Source organism: Setaria viridis, chromosome 9 (genome assembly GCF_005286985.2).
Source record: "Setaria viridis chromosome 9, Setaria_viridis_v4.0, whole genome shotgun sequence".
In the NCBI taxonomy this organism is placed as follows: Eukaryota; Viridiplantae; Streptophyta; class Magnoliopsida; order Poales; family Poaceae; genus Setaria; species Setaria viridis.
In genome coordinates this window covers 48,890,318-48,903,235 of record NC_048271.2, presented here as the reverse complement: position 1 = coordinate 48,903,235, position 12,918 = coordinate 48,890,318, and the positions used below count along the sequence as shown (strand labels likewise).

The 12,918-nt window shown below is 47.7% G+C and overlaps 1 protein-coding gene across 1 annotated transcript; it reads left to right on the top strand.

The window, feature by feature from the left end:
- Positions 1–2,524: 2,524 nt before the first annotated feature.
- On the top strand, positions 2,525–4,798 carry LOC117839160 (uncharacterized). The gene has a single exon (XM_034719430.2). It carries the CDS (start codon positions 2,615–2,617, stop codon positions 4,565–4,567), a length of 1,953 nt encoding a protein of 650 aa, XP_034575321.1. The 5' UTR covers positions 2,525–2,614; the 3' UTR covers positions 4,568–4,798.
- The last annotated feature ends 8,120 nt before the right edge of the window (positions 4,799–12,918 follow it).

Here is a 12,918-nt window from a genome sequence, read left to right as displayed (position 1 = left end):
TTAAATTTGTCAAATCGCATCGTATGACTATCTATGGGCTGATATTCATCGTACAAGGTACTTTTCCCAAAACAGACCGTGGAGCGATTAGACAAAAAAAAAACGTAAGAATGGTAAAAGAAAATTTATTAAGTGTAGTGTCTTCGTTCGTCTTCAGTGACTCTCTTAGCCCAATCTCACGGGGTATTTGGATACCCGGCTAAACTGTAGCACCTATCACATCGGATGTTTGGATACTAATTAGGAGTATTAAACATAATCTAATTACAAAACTAATTGCATAGATGGAGTCTAATTTGCGAGACGAATCTATTAAGCCTAATTAGTCCATGATTTGATAACGTGGTGCTACAGTAACCATTTGCTAATGATGGATTAATTAGCCTTAATAGATTCGTCTCGCAAATTAGACTCCATCTGTGCAATTAGTTTTGTAATTAGCTTATGTTTAGTCCTCCTAATTAGCATCCGAACATCCGATGTGACCCTGCTAAAGTTTAGCACCTTGTATCCAAACACCCCCTCAGTGGGAGTTTTATGGGTTTTAAATTTCATACCACATCAACAATTTTGCTGACTTGGCAAAATCTTTATAAGGAGAGAGAATTGAGAGTTTCATCATATATGAGAAGTTTCATCCTCATGACACTCAACAGGCACAATTACCTAGTTCCCAATCTTGATAAGACTATAGTGAAACTGTGCACTGAAACTGACCTTATATACTCCAATCTTAATTTTACATGACATAGTTTTTTGTGTCATTTTAGGTGAAATAAATGAATTCCAAAGATCTTGGGTAAATCCAAAGAAGGTTTTCCAGGTGGTGTGCAACCTGATTTTATCTTATGTGTGAACCAAAAGAAAAACAAAATTGCTGTTGTTAAAAATTGGAATGTCATTTCCGTACGGGGATCATGGTACAATTTCGTTACATCCTTGTTAAAATCTTTGTTAGAGCATGTTTGGAAGCACTCCACCTTCCAAAAACTAGCTTCACTTCACCAACTCTAGAAAAGCACGGAGCTTAGGTACGTGTTTGGCTGATCGCAGTGCTCCAGCTCCAAAAACATGGGAACTTATTGTGAATAGTCTACTTTACCCTTGTGAATGGACCCACATGTCATTGTCTTCTCTTTTCTCCCCCACCTCTTCCTCTCTCCTCTCATCACGCCTGGTGGTGACCGGCCGAAGCACCATCCCGACCATCTCAACATGGGCGTAGTGGTCGGCCGACACACACCTCCACCGCTGGCGAAGTAGATTGCCGCTGGTTAGACTCCGGCGAGCTGCGGCGGCCTATACTGCCATTGTAAGGAGCTAGAGAGGAGAGGCAGGCATGGGGAACGAGAAACGGATGCGCGGTGGCGTTGCCAACGGGCGGGGGCGGCGTGTTCCAGTGAGCAGGTGGCAGCGAGGCCCGGCATGTAGGGGGCGGCGCGGTCCGCCGGGCAAGGGGCGGCGCAGTCCGCCAGGCAAGGGGCGGTGAGGCCCGGCGCGCAGGGGCGGCGCGGTCCGCCGGGCAGGAGGCGGCGAGGCCCGGCGTGCGGGAGGCCGGGGGCGGCGCGAGGAAGAAGATAGTCCGTGTAAGTCTCACCAAAATAGAAATGACGGAGTAAGTTGTGTAACTAGTGGCAATGGTGGGTAAATAACCACCAACTCCACGAGGTCTGAAAAGGGGTTTTTCGAAGCACCTCTTGAGATACTTAAAAAAACGTGGATCTACCTCCCTCCACGTTTTTCCTAGAGTCGAGTTGCTGGAGCTAGACGTGTTTGATTGTGAATTTTTTGAAGTTGGTGAAGATTTTTACTGTGGGGTGTTCCGTAACTTACTGCGTACCTCGACCCCCACTCGATCCTTCGATCCGGGAACTTTTGTGACACTGCTGCTGAGTGCTGACTCACCATGTACGTGTAGCATCAGCCTATGGACAATCTTTGAACCTAAGGAGAAAGGTCAAGGACATTTCCATCTGATAACATCAGGGGCTAGATTGAGCCTTGTGTCCTGAGGGCCAAATTGGCTACCCTTCGTGTTTGTTGGGCTTCTCACTTCTGGTCGTCAGTCTACAACGGCCCATCGCGTCTTGTACCGGAGCTGGGCCCCACGGAACATAGATTAACCACTTGTGGCAAAGAACAACCATAATTTCTGACAGGTAGGCTGGCCTTCACTTCTCTGCCCTTACCCGATTGCTGTGCAGCAGTGTCTGCTCCTTCACTCCTTGCCCGTCGGGTCACGCCGTCACGGTGGCCGCGTCCTGTCACCATCTGCTTTCGCCAGGCGAGAGGGAAAGCCAAGCCAAGCAGCAGCGCAGGCGCGGCAGGAGAGATGGATCGGCCCGGCACCCGAACCCACCTCAAAAGCACCAAACCGACTGACAAACAGGGCCCATCAATCACGTCACCCGTCGGCCCCACCTTGCAGTCACACGAGCGCGAAGCGGCCGGCCTCAGTCCCCACAGCCCCAAGCGTCGGAGCAGAGGCGATAGATAAAGCTCGAGGAAGACGACCGGCGAGCGGCGACCAGAGGCGATATATAGCTGCGCGCACTGGGCACAGTGAAATTGAAGAGGGAAAAAATTCCCCAAAAAATCAAAATAAAATCCGGCGATGCCGAAGACCACCTCATCGCCGTCCCCCACCATCTCCGCCATGAATCCCCTCCTCCCCTCCTCCACCTTCCCCAAATCGCCCCACCCGCCGGACCCAAACCCTAGCTCCCCGAATCCTAGCCCCTGCAGCTACCTCCTCCACGCCGACGCCGACGACGAGGCGCTGATCCAAATCCCCGGCCGGAACCCTAGCCTGGTGGGCGCCTCCGCGCCCTTCGCGCTGCTGCCGGCCATCGACCCGGCGCCGCACATCTCCTCGCAGTTCTACACCTTCAGCGCCGCCTCGTACGGGCTCATGCTGCGCTGCATCCTCGCAGGCCGCCCCGCCTCCTCCGACGAGGTCCGCGCCGCCACGTCGCTCTCCGTGCTCGCCTCGTGGCGGGCCGTGTGGAAGGACCGGAACGAGGACACCGCCTACCTCACCGCGTGGAAGCGCATCCAGGACAAGCTCGCCGCGTCGGCCGACGGGCGCCACCTCCACTTCAAGACCAACGCCGCGCAGCGCGTCTCCCACGTCGGCATGTGGAGGGACATAGTCTCGGAGGCGCACGCCGACCCCGACCTGCTCCGCCACCTCGCGTTCAAGGACACCGTCGACCGCATCAAGCAGTCGTGGACTGTGGGGGCCAAATTCTACGGTATTCCGGAATCGTTTATCCGCGTATGTGTTGCTGCATGCCCCGTTTGTAAGGCTGCACCTGCTGGCCAACCTGATTCTACCATTTCATCGCCTGGGCGCGGGAAGCGGCGGCGCCGGTTTGAATATACAGAGACGCTTGATGTGCCAGCTCGAGATGTGCCGCGCAGGTTACAGCAATTGGCTGCCAAGCACAAGGTTGTCCTTTGTATCAGGCAGAAGTATATAAGGTATAAGCCGTTCATGGCTGAGGTGAAGGATTATGCGTGCCACCGTGCTGGAGTGCCGACTTCAAGTGCTGCGAGTGCTGCTTCCTCCTCAGCCAGTAATTCCGAGGGTAAGAAGGCTCGGGTTCTAAAGCGAGAGCCATACCAATCAAAGAGGTGTGGTTGTGGGTTTCGTATTCGGGCAATTGTACCAATAGCCAATTATAATGAAAAAGACAAGACTTTTGTGTACTTGGAGGAGGGCACTGCAGTGTTCAAGCTTTATGCGGTGCACTCGGGGCATGAGCCAGGTCCACTTGATGGCAATGCACGAATTGTTCACAGGTTGGTTGGTCATAAGGGGGCTCTTGAGTTTGATCCAGATATTTATGGTGTCAGTGAGGAAGGGGATCCTACCTTTTCATCAAAGGGGGATGAAGATGTTGATATTGATGATTCGCATCAGGCGGTCTTGCAGCAAGTGCGGGATCTTAGATCAGAAGTTCAATTGCTAGAAGGGAAGGTGGCTAAGATGCACCCAGAATTGTTGGGGTCTCTGTCCACCGAGTTGTCTGAGGTTCTGCACAGGATTAGGAAGTTCAACTTGGAAGGTAATCTCTACCAGCCGGAGGAGACTCTGATGGTAGGCAATGAAGAAGTCGGGGGATGGGGGGCTGGGGATGCGCCCCGCCATTTAGACCAGCATGATGGAGCATTCTGCAAGGATGATGAGATGCTTGATGATGATGATACTGATTTTGGCTCAAGCCTTGGACCTATTGTCTCCTGGGATAGGATGGCAGCAGAGTGTGAGGATAGAAAGATGCTCCTGGGTGATAGCCCAAAGTGTGACAAGTGGATGCTGAAGGATGATGTGGGTGACTTTGATGCGAAGAGTATTCTTAACTGTGGGGATGATGACTGCGTGGAGGATTCCAAGATCATCAAACCATTGATGCATGATGATAACATGGTAACTGACCCAAGTTTGGTAGGTATTCATGTAGAAGGATTTTACACTGGATCAAAATGGTATGATTCACCAGTATGTTTGGATTCCAGTGTTGATGCAGGGGATAGTAGTTTTAGGCATGGTGGAATTGTGTGAGAGTTGTGATAACCTGATACCTGAAGGGTCTTGTAAATTCTGTATACTAGCTGTATTTAGCTCACACCAATTTGATGTAGTGCCTGTAGGTGGAGCTTCAGTCAAAGTAACCTGTCGGCCCTGATATATACAGGCTGCATTTATCAAATCAACTTTTCATTAACTTGTACATAGTCCCTGTATTGATTACTGGTTTGCTTCAAGATAATAAAGCTATGGTTCTGTTCTTGATTTTTTTTTTGCATTACTTAATAATTTGTTTAACTACTCTGGGTGTGTTTGCGCCTGCACATGAGCTTATCGACATGGATACAATTATGTGAGTTGTCTCATTACTTTACGAGGTTGTATCAGTCTCATTGTTCTCACTCTGTTGCATCTTACTATATTAACTATTAGCTGCTAAGTGTTTATGCTTAATTGTACCTTGGATGCAATGATTCAGAAACTTGCTTGTGTTTTTAACTTCTTTATTCCCCTCTACCCCTCTGAATTTAAAATTATGTATGAGCGAATGATTTTTTTTTGTTATGCATCTACTGAATCCTGTAGCTTTTCTTTTCATGGAATCGATATTGCTTCCTTCTGTGTCAATGTTGTTGGCTGATTGGTTTTACCTTAACACTTGAAGCCTCCCATGTTGGGGCAACATGAAATGTGATTTCTTAAAAGGGCCAATCTTGATTTGAATACATTTAAGCCTCCATGCCCCTTTCCCCAATATCCAGGACTTGACGTGGGGTTTTCTGTTCAATTTGAACTTAATGCATTGTAACTTTGTAAGTTAGAGTTGTGGGCCAACAGCATGTTTTGAAACTGTGTATCTGCAACCACATTATCCAATTCTTTCGCATAATTTTGCTATTTTAAAATGTGATAGCATAGTAATAGCTAATAGATATGTAAATGTTGGATTCAGAACCTTGGAGAACTAACAATACAGTAAATTGCACGAATGAACTTTCATGTTCTAACTCTACAAATTTGATCCCTTTCTTCAAGGACTGGCAATCTACATAACTTGTGTAACTTATATGTAAAGGTTATTTCATTCTGCTTCTCTGCCCTAGCAGAAGTTTTGTCTTGGCCAGTGACATAGTAGATTTTCAAGGGATGACTTTAGTTCCTTAGGGTGACTGCATTGCACCATTTCCTTTGCTGTACTTGTTTGTTACCCTGGTGAATTTACCTGTACTATTCATAAACTATGTCAAGTGATCAAGTCACTAACCATTTGTTCTTGACCTTCAGCATTTATTCACCAGCAATGTTTGAGATGTGCGGCCTTTCAGCTTGGGAATTTCTTCAGCTTATTGTCAACCACTCGCATCAGATGGCATGCCATCAGTTTGAGGTTAGGAGAATCTACATTCACTCTATGTATTTCCCATTTTATGGCACAGCATTATTTTAAGGGCTATATGCTGTGAGGAGGTATTATTAGTGTTATGATTTGGGCCCAATTGCAGCTAAAAAAGCAGGCAAACAATGCTAACAGTGAGACTAGTGTGGTCTGGTTAAACAGTTGAGCATAATATAGTGTATTAATCAGGTTTTTGAACTCTTATATGATTCAACTAGACCCATGATTTTCAGGGAGGAAATCAGGAAATTCATAGCCATACTTCACATTCATTCCTGAATTAACTGAAGCATCCTGTTGAGTCTTCAGGGTTAAGATGCTAAACTGAATATCTGGATATAGCTTTTTTGTGGTATGTGATATGTTCTACGCTTTTCCCCTTAGCTGCATTTGGCACTTGCAGTGATTTTGAGGAACTTTCATACAGCCTAACCATGGATTTGCCTTACAATTTAACATTATGGTGATGAAATTGGCTCCATCCTTGAAGCCATTTTGAAATGTGGATTCTAGAGACATTCCTCCTTCAGCAGTACTTATGGAATCACTATTTAGTATTTACAGCCTGATATCATGGTATGACTATAGTCTATAGGGTATTCAAGGTGGAGTTTCCTGCATGTGTTAATATATCTGAAATAAGGTAAGAAGTGGCTATAGTTTTTTTTCTGCACCCTCTACTGAGAATACAAGGCATTATACAAGATTCTACAACGAGCTTGATTTATGGACTTCTGATTGAAGCTAAGCCTTCTGATTAGGTGGTATTCAAGGTGGAGTTCCTGCATGAATTGATATACCTGAAATGAGGTAAGAAATGAACTACAGTTTTTTCCTCCACTTTTGGGAATCTAAGGTCTTTCCAAGGTTCTACAATAAGCCCTACTTATGATACTTTTGATGGAAATAAACCCTTCTAAATAAGGCATAAGTTGCACGCAGTGAGGATTTTGTCGGTTAAATATATAGTTTTATTATCACATAAAGGGTGATGGAAGTAACATTAAATATATAGCAAATTGATTAAAAACAGCACAATCATGGATCATGACTGCATTCTACCATTAGCTGCTTACACAGGAAACCTTGTTTTGGTTGTGAGATTGTTGCCATCCATTGGCTAACCTGATCAGTTCTAGTCGCTCACATTTAGTTTGAGGAATGGATTAATCCTCTGAAGCATATTTCTCAGCTTCTTGGTTGCTCTCATGAATGATGGGAAGAGCCAAGCTAGTTCGTCCTCAGGCCATTCCTCGTGATCATAGTATGAACAGAAAATTACAAATATCATTCCACAAAAATCATGTATGGTACATCAGAACTGCAGAATAGGAGTAATCACAACGGTGAAATAGCAGGTAATTACTGCTAAGTGAGGGATGTCTAATATGTTATGTGGGGTTGTGAACATCTGAACACCTGTGCTGAAGCAGTTTCTTCTGCCTGTCAGCAGTGGAGATATAGTGATTTGGTCACTGATGTTTGCTGTCAGTATAAGGGCCTTGTAAAGCTGAAATGATGTGAGGAATTGACAGGCCTCTGTTCCTTTTGCTTCCAAGTTAATTATTGATCGCTATGTTAAATCATTGCATTCATTGCCCATTTTTCCCTGTTAGGGTTAGCCAGTTTGAATATATGTCTCCACATTGGCTAACAATTCAAATGTGGATGAGGGTTGAACTTATCATATGTCGGCAGCATAGGTTCGGTTTATTTAACCCTGGGCAGTTGTGGCCATTCATTTAACAGTTTTTAGCTTTCATCTCAGTGCATAAGCTCAGAAAGCACATGGTAACCTGCATACCAGTTGACCCTGACACCAACCGCAAGTAGTGTCTGAAAATGTCCTTACTCAATACAACCTCAAGCACTAAAATCTATGTTCTGATCTCTCTATTGTACCACAACTCCACAAGCGTGCTATATAGGATACTAGTTGTGATCTGAGGGGAAACTAAAATTTAATAAGTAACCCCATGTTAGCCATTGCCTACTGCTGTAGAATATGGACCAGTTCCTCTATTATCTATATATGGCTGGAGGTCTCCCCAAGTATAGCTCTGCAGTGAGGATCAGGTCCTACTGGAAGCAAAAGAGGCTTTTCTGAAGAGACAATCAAGCAACAGCCGTTGCCACCATGACGGCCAAATCAAGGGTAGCTGCTGTCGTCTTCCTGGTCATGTGTGTTGTTTCTGCAGTTGCTAGTGACAGCGACAAGAGGCCTGGGAATGCTGCTGGTGGAGGCTTTGATTGCTATACTATGTGCACAACCGGTTGCTTTTCAGCAGGGATGACTGGCGAGTACTGCGCGATGGTTTGCGAGGAGGAATGCACTGAGGATGCCCGAAAACAGTGGACCTGAGTCTGGCTTTGATCTCAGATGGGTTTCCTTTGGTTCATCTCTTCACGTATTTGAAGATAACTTTATATGAGTGCATCTGAGTCTTTGCTAGTTGCCACTATGTTCGTGCACTGATACATTGACGTATATCAGGAAAAAACAAGTGTCAAAGGTCTGTAGCAGACTAAGATGTGCTGTGGTTGCCTGTTTCATCGATGGTCTCTTTGTGATATTTCTTGTTTGCAAAGTTATGAGCCTGTTAGTTTTTGCTTGCCGAAGTCCTGACGTGCCATCCTTATGTCCACAATATGGACATAACTGTGAACATGGTGATACCACAAAATCATTAGAACTGCAACAAGGGTAAACTCCGTAAGGCAACAGATGAAATTCAAGGTATGGTTCATGAAATATCAGGCAATTAGTGCTGAGATATGTCTGGTATGTTCCGTGGTATTGTGAACGTCTGAATAACTCTATACTTTTTTGTTGCAAAGTATCAGAATAACCATGCATAAGTAATTTCCTCTGCTTGCTTCATGGAAGGGAACAGGTGAAGGGAATATAGGCAGGCTGCTGTTCCTTTTGCTTCAAGCAAATGATTGATGGCAATGTTAAATAGTTGAATTTCATTGCCCAGTTTTCCTGCTTTGACTGGCCACTGACTTGAATACTTCGATGTCTCCCAATTGGTTAACAAGTCACATTTGGATGAGGGTTGAGCTTATCATTTGTCGGCAGCTCGTGTTAGGTTCAATGAACTCTGCCAACTGTGACCATTCATTTAACCATCTTCACTTTTCAGATTAACAAATGGGTGCATGAGCTTCAGTAAGCACTTGGTGTGATGGTAACAGTAACATTGCATACCATTGCACATGTACAGCAACTATGCAACTAGGTGTCTGCACGCGAGTCCATGCAGCGGTCTACACAAAAAGCGGCCACAAATGTGATGGATGGCCACGATGGTAAAATTACCAAGAACTTCCAGGACCATGGCTATGCTACCTACATTACCTGTTGTTATTGAGCATGGTCCCGTTTAGCATATATGGCCGGGGATCTCCCCAAAGTTAGCGCTGTAGCGACAGACGGATAAGGGCCTGTCTGGTTTTTGATTAAAGTTGTCACTGTCACGTGGAATTTTTAGATACTAATTAGGAGTATTAAATATAGATTAATTATAAAATTAATTGCATAAATGAAGGCTAATTCGGCAAGACGAATCTATTAAGACTAATTAGTTCGTGATTTGACTAGTGATGCTACAGTAAATATGTGCCAATTATGAACTAATTAGGCTTAATAGATTCGTACCAAACATCCGATGTGACTCGAACTAAAAATTAGTCCATAGATCTAAACACCCTAAGAGTGAAAGCAAATAGCTGAGCGATTCGTATTGCCACCATGATCGCCGAATCATGGGTCACTGCAGTCGTGTTCTTGGTCATGTGTGATGCCAACTTGCCTCTGCAGCTGATGGCGACGGCGATGAGAAGCTTGCTTGCAGTGGCCTGAGAATGCCGGAAGGGTCGGCTACTGTTCTTCGCTCGAGGTTACTAATCGGCTTTGCCGGCGGCAATTCTCTGATGTTACCCGGGAAGTAGTGCCTGGAGCCGGCTCCATCTGGTCTGGCCTTCATCAGATGTGGAGTCCCTTAATTTGGTGCGTCCATGTCTAGATGTGTTCAGATAACGTTGTGGACTTGTGGGGGCCCAGTAGCAGCAGGATCTCTTGCATGTGTCCAGCCAAATGGAAGGGAGCAAGGTCTGCACCGGCCTGAGATGCTCTGTTGACTGTGTTGTCATCGTTCGTTACTTTTCTCTGCCATAGTCCTTGTATTTTTTTTTAAGCGACGAGCCTGTTCCGTTTCGCGTTGCGTTGTGTCAGTATAGCTAGAGATGAGATGTTCCAGTGATAACCTTTGAACTCTTAACTCATCTGTTGCTAACCTTGAACTCAAACATACAGTCTCTCTTTAAATTGACATCTGGAAAGTTGTACAGCTGATTCAAGATTACATTGTAAAAGGTCCTTCAACTTGCAGCAATCGAACCTAACTGAGTCAGCAGGCCCTATTCTGTAGTATTCAGTTTTAAGTTCTCATTTGAAAATTGTAAAGCTCCGCCTAGTGTTGCTCCAAGTCAGTTCTGAATTTCAGTCTCCAATCCAAACAGGAACCTTCCAAACTTAGTTGAAAGTCCAAATTCTTCAGATGCGGCTAACTTGTGACTTAAAAGTTTGCTTGAGCCGAGCAGCGAAAATGTTTCAGGGGTCCGAAGATGCAAGAGAGAAGCGTACATCCTTGGCGCCAGTATGAAGATCCATCACAAGTTACGAAAGATTCATCTGCACGGACATGGCGCTTGAAGCGGCTGTTGGCGCCGAACGCCGACGCGCCGCGCCTTTGTGATCCGACGAATACCGCGGGCCGGCGGGCGTCCGCATGAGTTGCATGAGATACGTCGTCCGCTGCGTCTCTTTCGGGGACCCGCCGGAGCTGTTCCGTGCGTTCTGCGATGACGGATATGATACAGGTGCCTGCTGTCAGGTATCACCTACCGACTGTAACTTTTTGCCTGCCGTTGTGCCGATACAATTTCGTCATTGGTTTGAGTTACAGTTACTGACTGAAGGAACACAACGTCGAGATGTAGAGCCTGCTGAAGACCAGATAGCTCATGCATCCATCAGCGTCAATCCGGTGCCTGCTGCCGATCTTTGCATCAAACTTTAGAACGCATTCATCCATCGATTCTGATATCATTCACACCGTGACAAAGCTGAAAAGATCCATCGATCCATCAGCGTCGACGTCCCAGCTGTGAGGCATGACGAAGGCGAACAAAGAGGCTCACTCGGGCCAGGGAGCACCTGTGCAGATAGTTCGCAGGAAGCTGCATCTTCAGAGGAAGAATCGAAGGGGTAGGCTTATATTCCCGGGTGCATCGGCAAGTGGCCAAAGCATCTCGAAGAAAACGTGAATCAGGCCCTAGCCTTCGTGTTCTTCACTCCTTGCCTGCAAACAATGCTCCGCACTCTCGCTCGAATTCGTATCGTGTGAAATGCGAATCTAACCGCCAGAGAATTTGTTCGACAAAAGTTCCCTTTCCCCTGAATCTAGTGCAGACGACGCCCACCTGAATTACGCTACGTCCTAACTCCTCCTACCAGTAGTTTAGAGCAGGTAGGAAGATGACGCCGAACCTCGCGGCATGGCTTGTTCGTCAGCACGTCAAGCAACGATTCCAAATCTCCAAGACGCATGCGAGCGACCACGAGAACCAGGCCATGCACGAGAATGGGACGGTGGCAATGGCAACAGGCACACACGAACTAGCGCAAGCGACAGACAGGGACGGAGAAAGAGAGAGAGAGGGTCACGGAGACGACGGGTTGGTGAACGAACAGGCACCAACTTCACGGCGGGTGCAACAGGTAGGTAGGTACGTGGTGACCTGGATCCTCTGACCGCGACGCCGGGGTAAAAACTAAAGCCTGAGAAAAGGGGTTGTTCGTCCAGCTGGGCGACACCACCGGCACAACCGAAAGTAGGCGCGAATCGGACCTCGTGCTAAACCGCAATTAAGGCTTTAATTTGCTTAAACAAAAGGGTCGCGGGACGAGGGCGTCGCTGTCCTCCAAGATCGTGGGTGATCCTGTATGCTACTATGCTTACCTCAGAATCATTAGCAACCCGGCACGCATCTGGTTCCTTAAACAGAATACTAATGCTCGTACCCACATCACTATCGCTTTCTTCAGCTTCTCCAGAACACCAGATGATGCGTCTTTCGAGAAAAAGAAGAAACTCCAGATGGTGTGCGGGGAGACGAATGCGCAGGAGTGAACACACGGCGATGCGCCGATGCCCTCCGGCTGGTAACTAATCAGTCACTACTCCACGAACGCGATCCGGTGAAACAACGCACATGGGGAAAAAAAAAGAATCGAGACGGCCACGGGATAGTTAGGGGTTTTGGCGCGAGGTGAGGGCGGGCACACGCCGCGGCGGAGGCACATGCGGCGGCACGACGACAACCGCCCACCGTTCGGCTGTGGTTCCCCCGTGCGATCTCGTCGGTTTCGACTTTCGAGGCGAGCCGTCGGCCCCCGGGGCGGCGCGCTTGCCCTTTCCCCGTTTCGCCCGCGGGTTCCGTTCGGACCCCGAGTCCCCCACGTTCCCCGACCCGACCGCCACCACATGGCCCCGCGGCGTCGCTGGCGCCCGGCCACATGCCGCGGCTCTGGCGCCGGCCTCACGTGAGCGCGTGGGGCGTCGACACGTCCGCGCTCGCGCTCGCTTTGCCCTTTTCCTCCAGAGCCGCGCACATGCGCGCGCTACCCCACGCGCCGATCCGTACCCGGAGCCCGAGGCCGCACCACGTCGCCCCCGGCGGCCAACCCGGTGGCGCCACGCACGTCCCTGCGTCACCTCGGCCGATCCCGTGTACCCCTGTTCCCTGACGCAGGCGTGGTAGGTTTCCAGGACCAGGTGGGCGTCTAGCTGTGTACGTGCGCACCGGCATACGACCTACGGCCCTGCGGTGTCCCTGGAATTTGGGGGTTGCGACACCCAGGTAGGGGTCCAGAATCCAAAGCAATCTGCCCGAGAGTTCCCGGCCAGAGTACGAGACGGAG